The sequence below is a fragment of the Rhinopithecus bieti genome, unplaced genomic scaffold (genome assembly GCF_001698545.2).
Source record: "Rhinopithecus bieti isolate Rb0 unplaced genomic scaffold, ASM169854v2 scaffold_5101, whole genome shotgun sequence".
Classification (NCBI taxonomy): domain Eukaryota; kingdom Metazoa; phylum Chordata; class Mammalia; order Primates; family Cercopithecidae; genus Rhinopithecus; species Rhinopithecus bieti.
The window spans coordinates 1,037,314-1,056,708 of record NW_016804853.1 but is presented as its reverse complement, the minus strand read 5'-3'; the positions used below and the strand labels follow the sequence as shown (position 1 = coordinate 1,056,708).

At 39.6% G+C, this 19,395-nt stretch overlaps 1 protein-coding gene across 2 annotated transcripts in view; it reads right to left on the bottom strand.

Annotated features, from left to right (window-relative positions):
* Positions 1–221: 221 nt before the first annotated feature.
* Positions 222–19,395, bottom strand: part of SUMF1 (sulfatase modifying factor 1) — a 113,762-nt gene continuing 94,588 nt past the window's right edge. Inside the window, exons 8-9 of one of the 2 annotated variants that reach the window (XM_017870730.1) lie at positions 10,610–10,669; positions 222–1,327 (exon numbers count right to left, since the gene is read on the bottom strand). In XM_017870730.1, the coding sequence (XP_017726219.1) occupies positions 1,217–1,327; positions 10,610–10,669 (171 nt within the window). In that variant the 3' untranslated portion in view covers positions 222–1,216. The remainder of the gene's footprint in view (positions 1,328–10,609; positions 10,670–19,395) is intronic. The other variant, XM_017870731.1, reaches the window with a different exon arrangement.

Sequence of the window (19,395 nt, the reverse complement as noted above, 5' to 3'; positions counted from 1 at the left end):
TATCTACTGTGGCAACAAGCAGCAAGGTCATGATAGGGTTCCTGGTGGAATAGCCTTGCTGTTTGGAATAAAAATTCCCACAAATTACCTACATATCAAAGTTATCCACTAGCTAATAAACATGGAAGTCTTCTAGCAAATAAAACATGCATATCACAAAGTCCTCTCTTTAAAAGAAAATGCAAAGAAGAGAAAGAGAAAAGAAGCTGATGAGAGTGAAGCCTGATTTAGCAGATAAGTTTATTCAACATAGTGCATGATTCAAAGCATCTGATATTCCATAGCCAACAAGGTTTCCTATTCCCTATTACAAAATACTGGATACCCTGAATATAGCTAATTCAAGGTCCTCATTCCTTTTACCCTATACCTAGAATTAAACAGGTTTCCCCATTTAGCACATTTCACATTCACTGAAGGCTTTGGGGAGAGGGGCAAACAGAGCTTATGACTGCCCCTCTGAACCAAAGGCACTTAATGTTAAAAGATAAAGCACAGTAGAGTCACCCCACAGACATTCCTGTGTGTTCAATGGCTGAACTTCAGCATACCATCACTGGCCCATGTGGGATTCATCATAACAATGTAAAAGACACTGATTTCCTTGGAAAAACAAAGTGCAGTATGAATATAAAGGAGTCACCACCATCCCTTTTCTGAAAATAATACATAAGTGAACTCTTACTTTACATGATTAGTATCACTCAAGGTTCACACATGGAAAAAATAGCTAAAAAATAATCTATCATAAATTCTCACTATGAAGTCACAATAGAATCTGTTATCCTCTTTAGAACTGATGAGTTGGAGAGAAACCCAGAGGTCATGCTGTCCATCCCCTCATTTGATAGGGGAGGGAACTTGAGGCCCAGCAAGGTCAAGTGTCAGACCTGGGGTCTAACCCCTGTGGCAGAGCCTGTGTAGGATGCGGGCCTCCTGAAGCCTAGGTCAGGGTTTCCTCCACTCCCCTTCTGCTTTAAAGACTCTCAAAAGTAAAATATGACGATGATCTTCAAAGATGCACCACACAATAAAGCACATGCACTGACCTAGGTCAGCGATTTGGTCTCACAAGGCGGTTCCTTTGGCCATTGGGCAGGTATGTAACCCACCTCAGGGTGGGAGTTCTTTGCATGAGATCGTTCAGAGTTCTGAGGGAAGCCCAGTGTAGGTCAGACACGACTCCTTCTTGGATTGGGAAAATTCTTCTTGGTTGTCAGTCCATGGTGGGCAGGCGGTCGGCCGCACAGCGGAATCCCAGATTCGAAGCAGAGCTATCAGGTGTGTTCTGGCTACGAGCAGCACAGCGATACCTGTAACAATAGGACTGTGCAGAGAGAAAAAGCAAGGTAAGTGCTACGGGGACTCTCGGCCAAGGGCTCTAACTGTCAGATGCATGTTGCACAAAAGCAGCGGCTGCAGACAGTGCTTCCCCACAACCCTGGCTGTATGGATACTTCACATGTGTGCTTTAAAAAGGGCAGCACATTCAAGAATTAACCACATATTTTCCAACGTCCTTTACCTTATAAACGTAACACAGATATAGTACAAAGATGTTCCACATTAGATAGAACAGCAAAAAAGAAAAACGTAAAAACCAATGATTGCCTAAGTTTAGGCACATCCATATAACAGAAAAGCAAGCAGCCATTGAAAGTCATGTTTTTACGTAATATTTAATGACACAGGACTTTTTCATGACAAAATGTAAAATGAGGCCAGGTGCACTGGCTCACACTTGTAATCTCAACATTTTGGGAGGCTGAAATGGGAGGACTGCTTGAGGCCAGGAGCTCAAGGCCAGACTGGGCAACACAGCAAGACCCCATCTCTACAAAAAATTAGCTGAGCATGGTGGTGTGCACCTGTAGCCCCAGCTTCTCGAGAGGTTGAAGTGGGAAGATCTCTTGAGTCCAGGTGTTTGAGGCTGCCAGTGCACCATCACTGAGCCACTGTGCTAAAGTCTGGGTGACAGAGCAAGCTCTTGTCTCCAAAAAAAAAAAAAAAAAAGTTAAATGAAAAAGTCAGAATATAAAGCTGTATATGTGGTATGACCTCAGTGTAGATATAACTACATATGCCAAGAAGAAAAGACTGGAAGGTTCTGAATGCACCACAGTGTGCACAGGAGTTATCCCTCAAGCAATCTGAGTTTCATATTTCCTATATGAAACCTATGCAGTATTCCTATACAATAAGAATTAATATATATTAATTTTTTAAATTAAACTAAGTAATAAGTGATAGATGGCCACTGAAAAAATATTAAGAATAACACTAAGATATCATTTACTATCTAAATAATATTTACAATACCATTTACTATCTAAATCATATTTGTGATCTCATTTAATACCAGTAGATTGGCAAAAAATTAAACAATAAGCCTAGGAACATCAAATGTAGGAAAGGCTGTGGGACAACATTGCTTTTTAAAAACACGTTGCTTTGGGAGTCTAAATCACAGTAACTAATAAAGCTATACAATGTTGTGTGCAGTTTGTTTTACATCTGTGTTATTAAATAAGAGCCGGGCACAAGTACACACATGCACACCAACACAGACCTTCAGCACCTAGTACACACCAGACATGGGGCTAGGCATCTTCATCTGTTATGTCATTTGATTGTAACAGCCCAGAGAAACTCAATGACTTACCCAAGATTGCAGTTATTAAAGAAAGCAGAATTCCAGCTCAGGTCTAACTGTGGTGTGCTTGCTTTCCTGGCAAGATTCTACACTCCAGAGGGAAGGTTATCACAACTCATGTCTTCTTTCCCACTGCCCAGTACACAAGCCCTGCATGCACTTGTACACTTGCACAAACATAAGACAGCCTAATGCACATATCCCCGCCTACCTAGCAGGTATTCAGTGATTAACCACAGATTACTTCCAAAGCCTCCACATGCCAAAAATAACCACGCATGAAACTCTTGTGCCCTAGGATTGTTCTCCGATCCAAAATAACGGAGAATAAAAATAAACTAGTCATCCTGTGTGCCATGAGCATAAACTATGAGTTGGCCCAGTACAGCTCAAGTCTCCGCAAGCTGGTTAAAGAAGTTTCACAAAGAAACATGTGGAATAACTTTAGAATCTGTGCAGAAGCGATAATTTGGAGTCAGGGGGAAGTCAGCATACAAAAGGTTTTTTTATTTTTTAATTATTCTCCTTTCAGAAAAATAAAATGCTTCTTATCTTTATGAAAAGTATCTCTAAAGTTGACACAGAAATTCTCTGGAGCACTTCTACTGTAAAAAGAAAGACACAGTGCTTTGTCTTCTACAGACAGTGAAATGATAGCAACCAATTTTCTCATTTGCCTTGTGGTCAGTGAAGAATATAGCATTAGCAATTCTCAGGTAGACAGAGGGAAGATGAATTTAAAATGTGCTTGAAATAATTGATAAATTGATGGCATCTCCTACTATGTGTGATCCGCATGCAATGGAAGCTCTCAAATGACTACAGGTGACCATGCAGGAAGACATAGCAAAAGCCTCATCCCATGCAGGGCCTACTCATTGGGCTGCTGTGAAACAACAGTGCTTTGGTATTTCCAGAACCAAGTTCCTGTGGATAATCCAGGGCCCCATGCAACCAAGCATGTGTGGCCAATTCCACACCGCAGCAAAGATCAGGTTCAGGGGGAGCTACACAGACGACATGACATTCTTGTCCCATAAATGTACACACATGACCAAAAACAATCAAGTGTTTCCTGATGGCTCACTCATTACACCCACAGAAAAGATCAGAGTAGAATTATGTTCCTGTCTTGCTGGAGATCTCAGACTGGTTAAAGAAACAGATTATACATCAAACAGCTACAAAGCATGTAGGAGTAAACAATTCTGAGGTAATTAGTAATTCAGGTGAAGGAGCTGTCCCTTGTAGAATGCCACAGTTTTTAGGAAAGACTTTTTTAGAAGGCAAAAATTGATGTGGATGAGATTTCCATGATCATGGCAGTGGTCCTCAGACCTCAGCATACATAAGAACGGCCAATACAGCTTGCTTAAATCCATGTTCCTAGGCCACACATCCAGAAACTCTGATTCAGGAAGTCTAGTATGGGCCTCGATAACCTACTTCTAACAAGCTTCTAGGTGCTGCTGATGCTACAGGCCCATGGGCCACACTTTGAGTAACACTGGTTTATAGGATTTAGAAGGGCAAGTTGAGAGGATAGCAAGGCCACATCCTGATAATATCAGAGCATGGTTTAATTATTCATTGAATATATAAGAGCTTACAATATACCATATGCTATTTTAGGTATGACGGATACAATCAGAACAAGACAAACAAGATACCTGTTATCAGGGAGCTGACATTCAACAGGGAATTGTCAGACAATAAATCAACCAATACATTCAAGCTGTTTTCCAGGAGTAGTCACCTCTGCAGGAAGGCAAACAGGGAAAGAGGACTCAGAGTGACTGGGTAGCTACTTTAGACAGGGTGGTGGTCTGGAAAGGCCCCTCTAAGAAGATCACATGTGGGCTGAGTTGCTCAAAGATCTGGAGCATGAGAATTCCAGGCAAGAGCAATGACTGTCTTTGGGGTAACTGGCTTCCTCACTAAACAACAAAGGTATTAGCCAGCTTCTAAGCAGGTCTTAGAAACCTTGTGTTCAACTGCAGGAAGATGGTAATACCCCTGCCAGCATCTGAATGTGGATATACAATTGCTGCATAAATGGGAAAGTTAAGAAATCTCTCTGGTGATAGGGCATAGGACTTAGGTTTTTGTTGAACGGCGTATTGCTACCTGTCACTTATCTCTTAAATTATATCAGAAACTATTTTAAAATAAGATGATGTTCATATGCCACAAAACCTAGCATATAACAACTCAAATGAACTGGTGGGACCTGCCCAAAGCACTGTGTTGAGGATTCTACAGCTGTGACACAGGACAGTAGAAAAGAGATACATAAGAGATTATTCCTAGGGCTGTATCTGAAGACCCTGGTATATACAGAATAATTCCATTCTTGAAAGACAAAAATTAAGTTAGCTGGAATACTATCAATTGTTTTCTTTAGGAAACATAATGATTTCATTTTCGTTTTGATCTTTATTATATATTTTCTAATTTTTATGCTATGAAAATGTTTTCTTTGTATAATAAAAAGTTTAAAATCAGTGCTTCTCCCTTCCCCACCACCAAAAGTTCTTTATTAGATCACACCAATCCCTGAGACTGTCCATTAACCAAAATGACAATAAAGAATTAAACCCTAAAAAGCAAGACTCACTACAAAAGTTAGTGTTGAGAGGTCAGAGCCATCAGTGGAGAAAACAGTCAATTCACACATCATTCCATTTCAAATGCACTCATTCACTCAGCAAACATTTATTAATAAGTCGTTCATTTTAAATTCCAACTAACAAAGCACATAATTAAAGAGGTAAATGGCCTCATTATAAATGTTCTCATTGCTCTTTCTTTTTTTCCAACTTTATTTTTAGCCCCAAAAGTGGTTCTTAAGGATTTGAGGTCTTTAGGTGGCTAAAAAATGGGTCATTCTATTAATTAAGAACAGGGAAAGTGGGAAGGACCTGTTTTAGTCCTGTTTCATCAAGATGGCTAATTACTGTGTGAAATTGATCTCCATGTCTGTGCTAAGAATGTGATCCTGGACTTGGGAACAATCCATTTAAGATAATGACTTACCAGCCTTGGGGCTTAAAAGTCAAGTGGAACAGCAATATGGTTTTTATGAGAGGAAGACTTTTAGGGAGAAAGGGCATTTTAAAGATAATTGTAGCTCATGTTAAACAAAATCATTACTGAGAACTCAACAACAGAAGAGATGTCTCAATTTTCCATCCATTGCACTTGCCACTGACACTAGACCAACTCCTTTCGCTCTTCATCTTGGCAGGAAGGTGAGGATTTCCTCAATGTTGTAGGCTGAGCTAAAGACCCAGAGGGATTAATCTAACATCAACAACAACGAGTATTTCTTGAGTACTTACTATGTGAACTGTTCTAAGAACTTTTTATGTATTAATTCACTTAATCCTCTCAACAATCCTATGAGATAGGCATTATTAGTATCTGCACTGTATACTTGAGGAAAAATTGAGGCACACAGATGTTAATAGTGTGCCTAAGGTCACATCGTTTATAAATGGTGGATCCAAGGTTCCAGCCTATTCAATCTGATTCCAAAGTCTGCACCCTTAACCAGATGACATGTTGCCTCATAGTTTTTCTTTCTGTGCCCCTATCTCCTTCTTGAAGCTATACTTTGGATAGATTTTCAAAAAATTATGAATGATCATCAGAATTAACTTTAGCCAGGCAGGCTGGGCATGGTGGCTCATGTCTATAATCTCAGCACTTTGGGAGGCCAAGGCGGGAGGATCACTTGAGGTCAGGGGTTCGAGACCAGCCTGGCCAGTTTGGTGAAACCCCATCTCTACACAAAAAGTAGCTGTGTGTGGTAGCACACACCTGTAATCCCAGCTACTCAGGAAGCTGAGGCAGGAGAAATACTTGAAATTGGGGGGCGGACGTTGCAGTGAGCCAAGATCATGTCATTGTACTCTAGCCTGGGTGACAGAGTGAGAGTCTGTCTCAAAAAAAAGAATTTACTTTAGCCAGGCAAACTCGTGTTGGCCCATGATCAAAAATAAGTTATCGTCTAAGCAAGAAAATGTTTTAAAATGAATTATAACATTATTCTTTTATTGATTTTTTTTCCTTTTATTGATTTTCACCTATGCCATAAACATTGCCTTTGCCTGTCTAGTTGGGAGTTTATTAGTCGGTTCCTTCTTCAAAAAAGAAGAGGGGAAATAATCTAATTACAATAAAGATGATGCTGATAGGAGCAACTTTTACTGAGCCTTTACCACAAGCTAAGCACTGTACCAAGAACTTATATATGTTGGTTCATTTACTCTTCACCAGAACCTTATAATGGGTATAATTATAGCATGTTACAAATGTGAAAACTGAGGCTTGGAAAGATTAAGTAATTTGCCCAAGGTCACATACCGGGCAAGAAACAGATATAGAACTCAAATCCAGATGTAATTCCCTAATCCACATCCCAATAATTTAGTAAAAGCTGTCACTCTTAATCTACTGGAAAGGCTAAGCACTCTGAAAATAATTCACAATCAACACTGTGCTATTTTCCTGACCTTACAGATATAACCAGACTGATGTTAAAGACCAACCTAATAAACAATTCACTTGACCAAGATCCTGGAAGTGCCATTTTTCTAGGGAAAATCCTGTGGATCCCACTCAGTTTTGTCACTCTGCTATTCTCCTCTTCTAAAATGTTATCCCCATCATATGGAACCTGACTAAATTAAAACAAATCCTTCAGGTAAGCTAAGAAAAGATAAAAATGCATAATATAAACTTTAAAGCAACACTAAAATTATAAAACAAAGAGGTACAGCTAATAAGCATAAGGAGAGAAAATGGGGTGATAAAAAGTATGTAATCAAAAGGAAGACAAACAGAGAACAAGAACAGGTGAGACAAAGAGAAAAAAAAATCAAGATGGCACATTTCAACCCAACCATATCAAAAACCACATTAAATATAAATAGTCTAAACACCCAAAGAAAGGCAGAGATTATGTCAATAAATACAATAACTCAAATGAAATAGACAAATTCCTTAAAAGATACAAACTACCAGAATGTACTCAAGAAGAAGCAGATAAGCTGTATAGTCCTACATCTATTTTAAAAATTAGGCCTATAGTAAAAGAAAAAAACATCGGCACACTGGCTCACACCTGTAGTCCCAGCCACTAGGGAGGCTGAGGTAGGACAATTTTTTGAGTTCAGAAATTCGATCCTGTTTTCTAAATTAATTAATTAATAGTTAAAATTTTCTCTCAGCCCAAATGCATTCACCAAGGAATCCTATCAAACATTTCAAGAATAACACTAATTCTACATAAACTCTAGCAAAAAATGTAAAATAAGTTAACATTTAACTCAATCTATGAAGACAGCAATACCCTGAAACCAAAATCAGAAAACGATATTACAAGGAAACGCAGAATAAACTAGATGCAAAAATACTCAAAATTTTTGCAGATCAAATCCAAAATGTATAAAAAAGATAATACATCATGACTAAGTGGAATGATACGTATCCCAGGAATGCAAGGATAGCTTAATATTTGAAAATCAATGTAATTCACCATATGAACAGATGGAAAAAGCAAAATCATATTATCATCTCAATAGATGCAGAAAAAGCACCCAGCAAAATCTACATCCACTGCTGATAAAAAAAAAAAAAAAAAAACTCACAAAAAATTTGCAATGGAAAAAAACTTTCTCAAGCTGTAAAGGGCGTCTATCAAAAAGCTATTGCTAACACATATCTGATTTTGAAAAACTGAATGTTTATTCCCTAAGATCAAGAATGAGATATGAATGTCTACTCTTATTCCTATTCAACACTATACTGAAGGTTCTAGCCAATGGCATACAGCAAGAAAAAGTTATAAAAGGCATCTAGATTAGAAAGGAAGAACTGTCAACATTCACAGATCATATGATCACCTATGTAGAAAATATAATACAATATACAAAAACATTACTAGAACTAATAAATGAGTTTTGCAAGGTTGCAAGATACAAGATGAATATACAAAAATCAGTACCATGTAAGTGTACTTAATAAAGCATGTAGGAGGTTAAAAGATATTTTTAAAGAATCTACTGGGAAGCTTATAAAAATGTAGATTACAAATAAGCTAAAAATTACAAACATGAAAGTAGATACATTCATATGCATGGAATTAGGACAGTTAATGTTCTTTACTTGCTTCAAATGTTTTTTACAAGCTTCTGTTACCCCATTTGTTCTTGAAGAAAAATCTTCTGGTCCTCGATTACTTAGAAAGTAAATGGATTCTCAATTTAGAAAAATGCCATATGTCAGAGACATAACTGGTGACAATTAGGATTTTGAGATACTACTGTACAAAGAGAGATTCACGTGTTTTCCATGGAAGCCTGGTTCCCTGGCAAGAAGATCCAGGTACATTTGTAGAAACAACTTCAAATAGAGAAACAATCTGGGATTAAAGACTCTAATGTATATGTGGACGTATAAATATATTGGGAAGACATGGGACAACGCTTTTTATTTAAAATTAAAACTAGAATTTTAGGCCAGGCACAGCGAATCCCAACATTTTGGGAAGCAAAGGCAGGAAGAATTTCCTGAGCCCAAATGTTCAAGACCAGCCTAGGCAACATGGCAAGACCCCATCTCTACAAAAAATTTAAAAATTCGCCAGGTTACTTGGGAAGCTGAGATGGGAGGATCGCTTGAGCCCAGGAGGTCGAGGCTGCAGTGAGCTGTGATTGTGCTACTGCACCTCAGTCTGGATGAAGAGTGAGATCCTGTCACAAAAAAAAGAAAAAGAAAAAAAGATTTTATGAACACAAATTGGTCTACATCTTATTATCAGTGTAGGTCTAAAGCATCAATTGAGCTCTGCTTTATGAACTTCTACCTGAATCACTGGATTAAAAATTCTAAGAAATACAGAAGATACACATACATACAAACTCACATATATATATAATCTAGAGAGATTTGCTTTAGGCTAGTGATTCCCAAACTTGGACATATGTTTTCATCACCGGGAGAGCTTTAAAAAATGCAACGCCCAGCTCACACTGAAGAAAAATCAAATCAGAATGGGGGTGAGTGAGGAACCAGACATCAGTATTTCATATAGATCCCAGATGATTACAATGTGGAATAAAGTTTGAGAACCACTGTTTTAAAACAAAATTCGATAATGCCATCATTATCAAATTAGTAACTTAATTTGGAGCCATTATAGGTGGTTTTAAGTCTCTAACCACCTGGACTGAATAAATTACTAGGGGAAGCTTTGTGGCAATAACAATCTGCAAAATGCCATCTTTGCACAGGGAGAGAAAGCTGGAGTTGAGGAGATGTGAAAAATATATGACTCAAAGAAAAAAGGGAAGGGATGGTATTCTATTTCCAAATTCCTTATAAAGGTTATTTATGAAACACCAAGTCACTCTAACTGATGAAGAAAGCCAGCTCAGACGCTAAGATCATAGCCCGAAGAGAAGAAACACTCTCTGGGAATGATGCTTATTTCACAAGGCACACTCTGTATCTAGAACACGGGATGCTTTCATTTCAGTATATCACAATCTGCCCTCCATATATAACTCTCACCTGAATCTCAATAGAAAATCCAGAAATGTACAGGATTCTCAAATAAATTAAGGGTGTGCTTTCAGACTCACATGCTGGAAAAGGTATATACACTCACCCCCATGCAGTTCACGAGACAACAAAGGTCTCTCAAAGGGGCAAGATTCAATAGATGAAATGTGGTTGACAATACGTCATTCACAACCTCTGCCTCTTGTGTTACTTTTCTCCATGCTTGTAACCAAATTTGAGATGACTATCCTCCCTTTTTTCTGGTTTCAGTGGGGTCAGGTATGCATTTGCAGAAGTGAATGAGACATTCGGGGCTATCATTTACAATGGATCCATAAAACTGCTATCAGAACAAGAACAGCAAAATAGTTTAGTGACATGACTTACCCTATGGCACATGTAGGAGCCACCTTTCTTCACCCGGTCTTTCCCAGAAGGGGGACCTTTCTACGGATGAAGAAAAAAGGCTGTGTTAGAGCAGAAGGCAAAGCTGCCCCTTACACAGTGGGAGAGAATCCACTTTGATCCAACCAGCTCTCTCATGGTTGTCTAAACTCTCCACATGTATTTCCACCCCTAGGCTTTGTATCTGTATTCATGGGCCCTCCCAAATGCCCACCTCCCTAAATCCTACCCATCTTCCAAGGCCCCCCTCAAGTTCCCACTATTTGGTGAAGTCTTCGTGACTATAGGAAGCAATCCTGCCTCTAAGTCCCTACAGCATTTCTTGCCTAGATAACTAATAAGCTGCTTGGCTTCATCTCTTACCATGTCATGCTAATAAGGAAATTTATCCTGTGTTATAATTGGTTTATTCATCTATACTGGCAAGCCTCTTTGAATTACATGGTTTTTTTTTTTTTTTTTTTTTGAAACAAAAATTTTTCTTGAGACAGGGTCTCCCTTGCCACCCAGGCTGGAGTGCAGTGGCATGATCACAGCTCACTACAGCCTTGACCACCTGGGCTCAAGCAATCCTCCCTCCTCAGCCTCCCAAGTAGCTAGAACCACAGGCATGAACCACCACGCCCAGCTAGTTTTTAAAAATTATTATTTGTAGAGACAGGGTCTCGCTATATTGCCCAGGCTGGTCTTGAACTACTGGGCTCAAGTGACCCTCCTACCTCAGCCTCCCAAAGTGCTGGGATTACAGGCATGCAACACTATGCCAGGCCAGAATTATATGTTTTTATAATCCCACTGTGTAACACTTAACACTTTGCTGATTGAATGAAAGAGTTTGCTTGTTAGCCTTAACAAAAAATTTAGGTGTGGTTTATTGAGATATAATTAATAAGCTGGCCGGGCGCGGTGGCTCAAGCCTGTAATTCCAGCACTTTGGGAGGCCGAGATGGGCGGATCACGAGATCAGGAGATCGAGATATAATTAATGTACAGTAAAATTCATCCTTTTTAAGTGCACAGTTCCAGTGAGTTTTGACAAACATATATAATCATGTAACCGCTACCACAATCAAGATATAGAACATGGTTTATCTTGAAGAAAAAAAAAAGACACATCTGCATACTATGAACCAGGCACAGTTTGAGCACTTTACAAATATTAGCTCAGGTATTCTCCATCCAACCTTGGAGGTAGGTTAAGTTACTGGCAAAATAAGTGGCACAACCAGGCAGGCTTGCTCGAGACTCCAAGCTCTGAGGCACTCCACTGTGCACCCACTTAGAGACAAGAAGTATAGGAAATTAGGCAGTGCTTAAAAGGAGGCAAGAAAGAGCAGTGTCTACCACTGTAATAAGAATTGAGATCTACACAGAGCCAGTACAATGGCAAGTCTTTTTTCTAGGACGGGCTTCAGATAAAAGTTCAAAGGAAATGAAAATCCTAAGGCATCAGTTGCCAAGATAAAAGCCTCAATATCAGGTAAGCCATACACAGCATCTGAAAGGTACCAATAAATAGGCTCTAATAAGTCAGAACGATATCAGGGGAGTCTGTGGGGAGAGGGATTTATCTCCTTTTTTTTGTCCAAAAAGACAATGAATCACACACCTGTCTACTATTTGCTCCGAAAACACAAGAAGCCGGGACAACCCCGCTCATATCTCAGTTTTTCCTTTTCCTGTGAATCAAAAGGGTCCTTACTCAAGTGGCAGAAGTTAAAAGAGCCACGTTTTCTCCAAGTATAGCTAAAGTACTTTCTTGCAAATGTAAATCATGTGGGCAAAAGTGCACATTACCTTCTAAGCATTTCCAGGTACAGATGCTCCCTAGCATGGGATTAGGTCCTGTCCTGATAAATCCACCATAAGTTGAAAATATTATTAAGTTGAAAATGCATTTAATACCCCTAACCTACCCAACATCATAGCTTAGCCTAGCGTACCTTAAACATGTTCAGAACACTTACATTAGTCTGTAGCTGGGCAAATCATCTAACAACACAAAGCCTATTTTATAATAAAGTGTTGAATATATCATGTAAATTACTGAATACTGAACTGAAAGTGGAAAACAGAATGGTTGTATGGACACTTAAACCACAGTTTCTACCGAAGGCATATCACTTTCACACAATTGTAAACTAAAAAAAAATCTTCAGTCAAACCATTGTAAGTAGGGGACTGCTGTGCTCAGAAACTATCACAGACAAAGCCATTGGCTAGTCCTCCTTCATCTGCAGGGCTACAATATTTCCAAGGCCTTAAATGCTTAATGTTATATTAATAAACTTTTGTTAATTATAAACAGACACACTGCAAACGTGAAAAGCTACATGTCAAAATAATGGCTGGCAGCAGTTTTCTTCCCAGGAATATCTAGAATCTGACAAACATTCCGAGGCAGTTTATTACTCTATAAAAGTAAGACAATTACCGAGAATTCACCGTAGCATCAATGAAAGCATTTAAAACTGTGGAACTCTCCCATGTTACAGCCACACTCTCCTACACTGTTTCTTGCTTAACAGTTCTTACATTACACTGCTTTAGGTGGTTCTCTGCATGCTCTGTTACAATGTATCAAATTGTGATTCAAGTCTTTCACAGTATCTGCTAGCATGCAATTTAGACTCTTCAAGTAGATCTAGGAACAAGGAGGAGCTGATTTGCCAATGGGAAGGCATGGGAACAAAATAGTTCCCTTTCATCATCAACTTCAATGAACTAAGTCTGCAATCAATAACTACGACACTTACCACAGTGATGCGAGTACTAATGACAGTCATCCCAGGCTGACACAACTGTAGCCCCTAACACAGTCCTCAATTTAGGTGACTGCTCAGCTGCTTCTTATAAATAAAACTATTTTTGCTAGCAAACAACATGATAATTAACTGAAACTGTTTGAAATGCTTGCCACTTTGCCAAAAAACAGAAAAATTACTAGGAGGGTGTAGTGGGTTGAAAAATGTTCCCAAAATTAATGTTCATTCACATCCCTAGCATCTGACCTGATTCAGAAATAGGAACTTTGCAGACTTGTAAATTTTGTAATTAATATAAGATCATAAGGGATTAGGGCAGGCCCTAAATCCAATGACTGGTGTCCTTGTAAGATGAGGAGAGTATGCACAGAGGAACACAGAGAAGTCTCCATGGTGATGGAGGCAGAAACTGGAGTGAGGCAGCTAAAAGCCAAGGAATGCGAAGGATTCCTGGAAGCCACCAGGAAGGATCTTCCCTTAGGGACTCCAGATGGGGTGTGGCCCAGCTGGCACCTTGATTTCAGACTGCTAGCCTCCAGAACTGTGAGAGGATAAATTTCTGTTGTTTCAAGACACTAAGTGTGGGAGGCCAAGGCAGGCAGATCACAAGGTCAAGAGATAGAGACTATCCTGGCCAATATGGTGAAACCCCATCTCTACTAAAAATACAAAAATTAGCTGGTCGTGGTGGCACACACCTATAGTCCAGCTACTCAGGAGGCTGAGGCAGGAGAATCACTTGAATCTGTGAGGCAGAGGTTGCAGTGAGCCAAGATCGTGCCACTGCACTCCAGCTTGGCAACTGAGCGAGACTCCATCTCAAAAAAAAAAAAAAAAAAAAAAGATACTAAGTGTGTGGTAGTTTGTTATGCAGCCCTAGCAGACTAATCCAGAGAGTTGGGGAAGATGGGTATCTCCATATCCATTTGTGGAAAAAAACATTAATAAATCAAAATTAACACTCTCTCATGATCAAGTTTATTACTGCAGGCTAAAACAACTTAAGTGGCTACTGGTGGTGGTGTTTAAACACCTCATCTGTTTGCCTGTATACCGCAGCAGGAAGAGCAGCCACAGGGCCCTACCACCTCCACCTCCTATGCTCAAGAGTCTCAGGGATGCATAAGAAACCACTTGGAATTAACCTAGATATCCATCAACAGTGGACTGGATAAAGAAAACGTGGTACATATACACCATGGAGTACTGCACAGCCATAAAAAAGAATGAATCATGTCCTTTGCAGCAACATGAATGGAGCTGGAGGCCATTATTATCCTATGTGAATGAACGCAGGAACAGAAAACCAAATACTGCATGTTCTCACTTATAAATGGGAGCTAAACATTGAGTACACATGGAGACAAAGAAGAGAACAATAGACACTGGGGCCTATTTGAGCAAGGTGGAGGGTGAGAGGAGGATAAGGACTGAAAAACTACATACTGAGCATTATGCTGATTACCTGGGTGACAAAATTATCTGTACACCAAACCGCCATGGCCCACAATTTACCCATGTAACAAACCTGCACATCCACCCTTTGCACTTAAAATGAAAGTTGGAAAGAAAAAAAATGTCTCAGTGGAAAAACATACGGAACATAGGGACTCTGCCTATAACCAGGCAGGAACCATCGTGAATGCTATCTTCAAAGGTACTATTGCCCGTAACTGCTCTAGTCCCATAGACACCAAAATATTAACACATCTCCAATGCTTGCATGGTTGCAAGAACAGCAAAACACACAGGTTTCTACATATCAGTCCCAATAATCTCAAAAGGCCAAGGTAAAGCTAAAGTTCTCAGGAAAAGAGATGAAGAAGCAACACTCAGCATTAGTGTAGAGAAATCTACCCCTGTTTAAAACACCTGGGAAGGCATGTTTAACAATGAGTCCAAATCCACTGGAGATGCCACAGAACCACGAATCAGTGAGACTGGCTTGTTTGGAGGATGAATGAGTCTGTAAGGAAGAGGGGTGGCCATCCTGCTCAGGGCTACCAGGACATTTTTCACAGCACCATGGTTGCACTCTGTGTAGTCAAGAGACATTTTCCTTTCCCTCCTTGTCATGCCCAATACATTGACAAGGAAAGCAACAGAAGGGATGGAGAGTGTGACAAATTTCCATCACTCAGCAAATAGTCAAAAGGCACTACTAGAGACCTGGATGGGACTGGCGACTATTATTCCAAGTGAAGTAACTCAAGAATGGAAAACCAAACATCATATGTTCTCACTCATAAGTGGGAGCTAAGCTATGAGGATGCAAAGGCATAAGAATGACACAATGGACTTTGCGGACTCGGGGAAAGGGTGGGAAGGGAGTGAGGGATAAAAGGCAACAAATCGGGTGCAGTGGATACTGCTCAGGTGGGGGTGCACCAAAATCTCACAAATCACCACTAAAGAACTTACCCATGTAACCAAACACCACCTGTTCCCCAATAACCAATAAAAATAAAAAAAGTAAAACAAATAATAAACATGTTATTTGATACAATCCATAGTAATGAAATGCTAAGCACCCATTAAAAAGAATGAGGCACTTCTGTATGTGTACACGTTACTATACTTTTTTACTAAGAAAATAACAGCATCAAGCATTTATTCTGACTTCCTCACACAAACTATGCCTCAGGAAAATAGAAGAGTTATGAGTGAATGTTCTTTATAGAGGAATTCCAGATAATTAATGCAGAAAGAGTAATAGAATATCACTATTTCAAAAATCTTGGCCAAGTGCAATGGCTCACGCCTGTAATCACAGCACTTTGGGAGGCCAATGTGGGAAGATTCCTTGAGCCCAGAGGTTCAAGACCGGCCTGGGCAACATGGTGAAACCTCATCTCTACAAAAAATACAAAAGTTAGCCAGGCGTGGTGGGGCACATCTGTAGTCCCAGCTACTCAAAAGGCTGAGGCAGAAGAACCATTTGAACCTGGGAGGCAGAAGTTCCAGGGAGCAGTGACTGTGCCACAGCACTGCAGCCCAGACAACAGGAATGAGAAACCCTGTCTCAGGAAAACAAACAAACAAACAAGCAAACAAAAACAAACCCTCCTAAAGAACTGAATCTAGGCAATGAGTATCAATGGCTGCTAAAATCAGTGAGTGAAAGGCTAATGAAGAACCTTGTAACAGATGGTTCAGATTGACAATGCCTACTTAAATACTGATCAATCTTATTAACAAACAATCTTATCAGTGTCACAATAAGAGCCATGCATAATATGCCTCCTGATATGATATAAAGAATGTACACAGCCCTATGAAGTATTTTTAATTACTCTTATACATACACACACTCATTCATGCACACACACACACACACACCCTACCTAAAGCCTAAATATAATCAAGACTTTAAATCTAAACAAAGATTGTAGAAAATACAGGGAATAGAAGAATATTCTAAAATGATTCCACAAAGATGCAATGAACAAAACCCAGGCCATGGGAAATTCTTCTAAAAACAGATCATTTGTGGTGGTTCCTCAATGATCTAAAACCAGAAATACCATTTGACCCAGCAACCCCATTATTGGATATATACCCAAAAGATTATAAATCATTCTGCTATAAAGACACATGCACACATATGTTTATTACAGCACGGCTCACAATAGCAAAGACTTGGAATCAACCCAAATGCCCATCAATGATGGACTGGATAAAGAAAATGTGGCACATATACACCATGGAATACTATGCATCCATAAAAAAGGATGAGCTCATGTCCTTTGCAGGGACATGGATGAAGCTGGAAACCACCATTCTCAAGAAACTAACAATAGAACAGAAAACCAAACACCACATGTTCTCACTCATAGGTGGGAGTTGAACAATGAGAACACATGGACACAGGGAGGGGAACATCACACACTGAGGCCTGTCGGGGTCGGGGACTAGGGGAGGGATAGCATTAGGTGAAATACCTAATGCAGGTGATGGGTTGANGGAAATTCTTCTAAAAACAGATCATTTGTGGTGGTTCCTCAATGATCTAAAACCAGAAATACCATTTGACCCAGCAACCCCATTATTGGATATATACCCAAAAGATTATAAATCATTCTGCTATAAAGACACATGCACACATATGTTTATTACAGCACGGCTCACAATAGCAAAGACTTGGAATCAACCCAAATGCCCATCAATGATGGACTGGATAAAGAAAATGTGGCACATATACACCATGGAATACTATGCATCCATAAAAAAGGATGAGCTCATGTCCTTTGCAGGGACATGGATGAAGCTGGAAACCACCATTCTCAAGAAACTAACAATAGAACAGAAAACCAAACACCACATGTTCTCACTCATAGGTGGGAGTTGAACAATGAGAACACATGGACACAGGGAGGGGAACATCACACACTGAGGCCTGTCGGGGGTCGGGGACTAGGGGAGGGATAGCATTAGGTGAAATACCTAATGCAGGTGATGGGTTGATGGGTGCAGCAAAGCACCATGGTACGTGTATACCTAAGTAACAAACCTGCACATTCTGTACATGTACCCCAGAACTTAAAGTATAATAAAAAGGAAAAAAAAAAAAAGAGAGAGATCAGGGCCGGGTGCAGTGGTTCATGCCCATAATCCCAGCACTTTGGGAGGTCAAGGCAGATGAATCACTGGAAGCCAGGAGCTCAAGACCATCCTGGCCAACATGGTGAAACCCTGTCTCTAGTAAAAATACAAAAATTAGCTAGTCATGGTGGTACACACCTATAATTCCAGCTACTAGGAAGGGGGAGGCAGGAGAATTGCTTGAACCTGGGAGGCAGAGGCTGCAGTGAGCCGAGATTGCACCATGCACTCCAGCCTGGGCGACAGAGCAAGACTCCAACTCAAAAATAAATAAATAAATAAATAAAAATAAGAAGAGATTAGACATGTTTTCAACAAATAAATAGCAAGGGAGGAAAAAGAGAAAAGTTATAAATTGAGAGACTTAAAATATTCTCTGGTCGTGGTGGTGGCATGGGGCAATTCTATATGCCTTGTGGCAGTTTTTGTCTTGGATTATCTTTTGAAGGATGTTTGTGTAACCAAGAGTCTCAGAAGATGACAGAAGAAGGCAGGTTTGTTTCCTGGCCAGAATAATAATGTCAAAGGTTGGGTATGTTTATTAGAAACCTCTTTATAAGACTGGAAGTCTCCTAAGCTCAGGATTATCCAGCTGTGACAAAGACCTACTGTGTCATCCTTGTGGGACTTGGGGGACAAGGGGAAGCGATGTGAACATGAAGTGCATGTTGCCTGCTGTGCTGTGACTAGAAAAATCTGTAACTCTGACACAGAAACTTCATGTCTTCTGCCAGCATCCATGACACTGTAGTGGCCTAACTCTTGAGCTTGCAAATAGGATAAAATTTCAGACTCTTCATAGTCTTGACGAAGACATATCAACAAACAAAATACACAGTTTTACTGGCATATATATTCCAGTTATATACATGAAAAACTTAACAACACAGTGTGACCATTATTGCTTTAAACAATCGTATGTTTGGTGTACTCTATATCCAGTTTTCCCCAATGGCAACATCTTCCAAAACTCTGTACTCTATCTCAACCAGGATGTTGACATTGACACAGTCAAGACACAGAACATTTCCATCACAAGGATCCCTTACGTTGCCCTTTTATAGTTAGAACCACTTCCTTCCTGTCCCCAAACCCCTTCTTAACCCCTGGAAAACACTAACCCCTTCCCACTCCTATAATTTTGTCATTTCAAGAATGTTATATTAATATAAATGGAATCATACAGTATGTAAACTTTTGGAACTGGCTTTTTTTCCACTCAGCATAATTCTCCAGAGATTCATCCAGGTTGCTCCGCGTACCAACAGTCTGTCCCTTATTACAGTTGAGTAGTATTCCATAGTGGGGATGTATCAGTTTGTTTAAATATTCACCCACTGAAGGATATTTCAGCTGTTTCTAGGTTTTTTTTTTTTTTTTTTTTTTTTTTTTTTTTTTTTT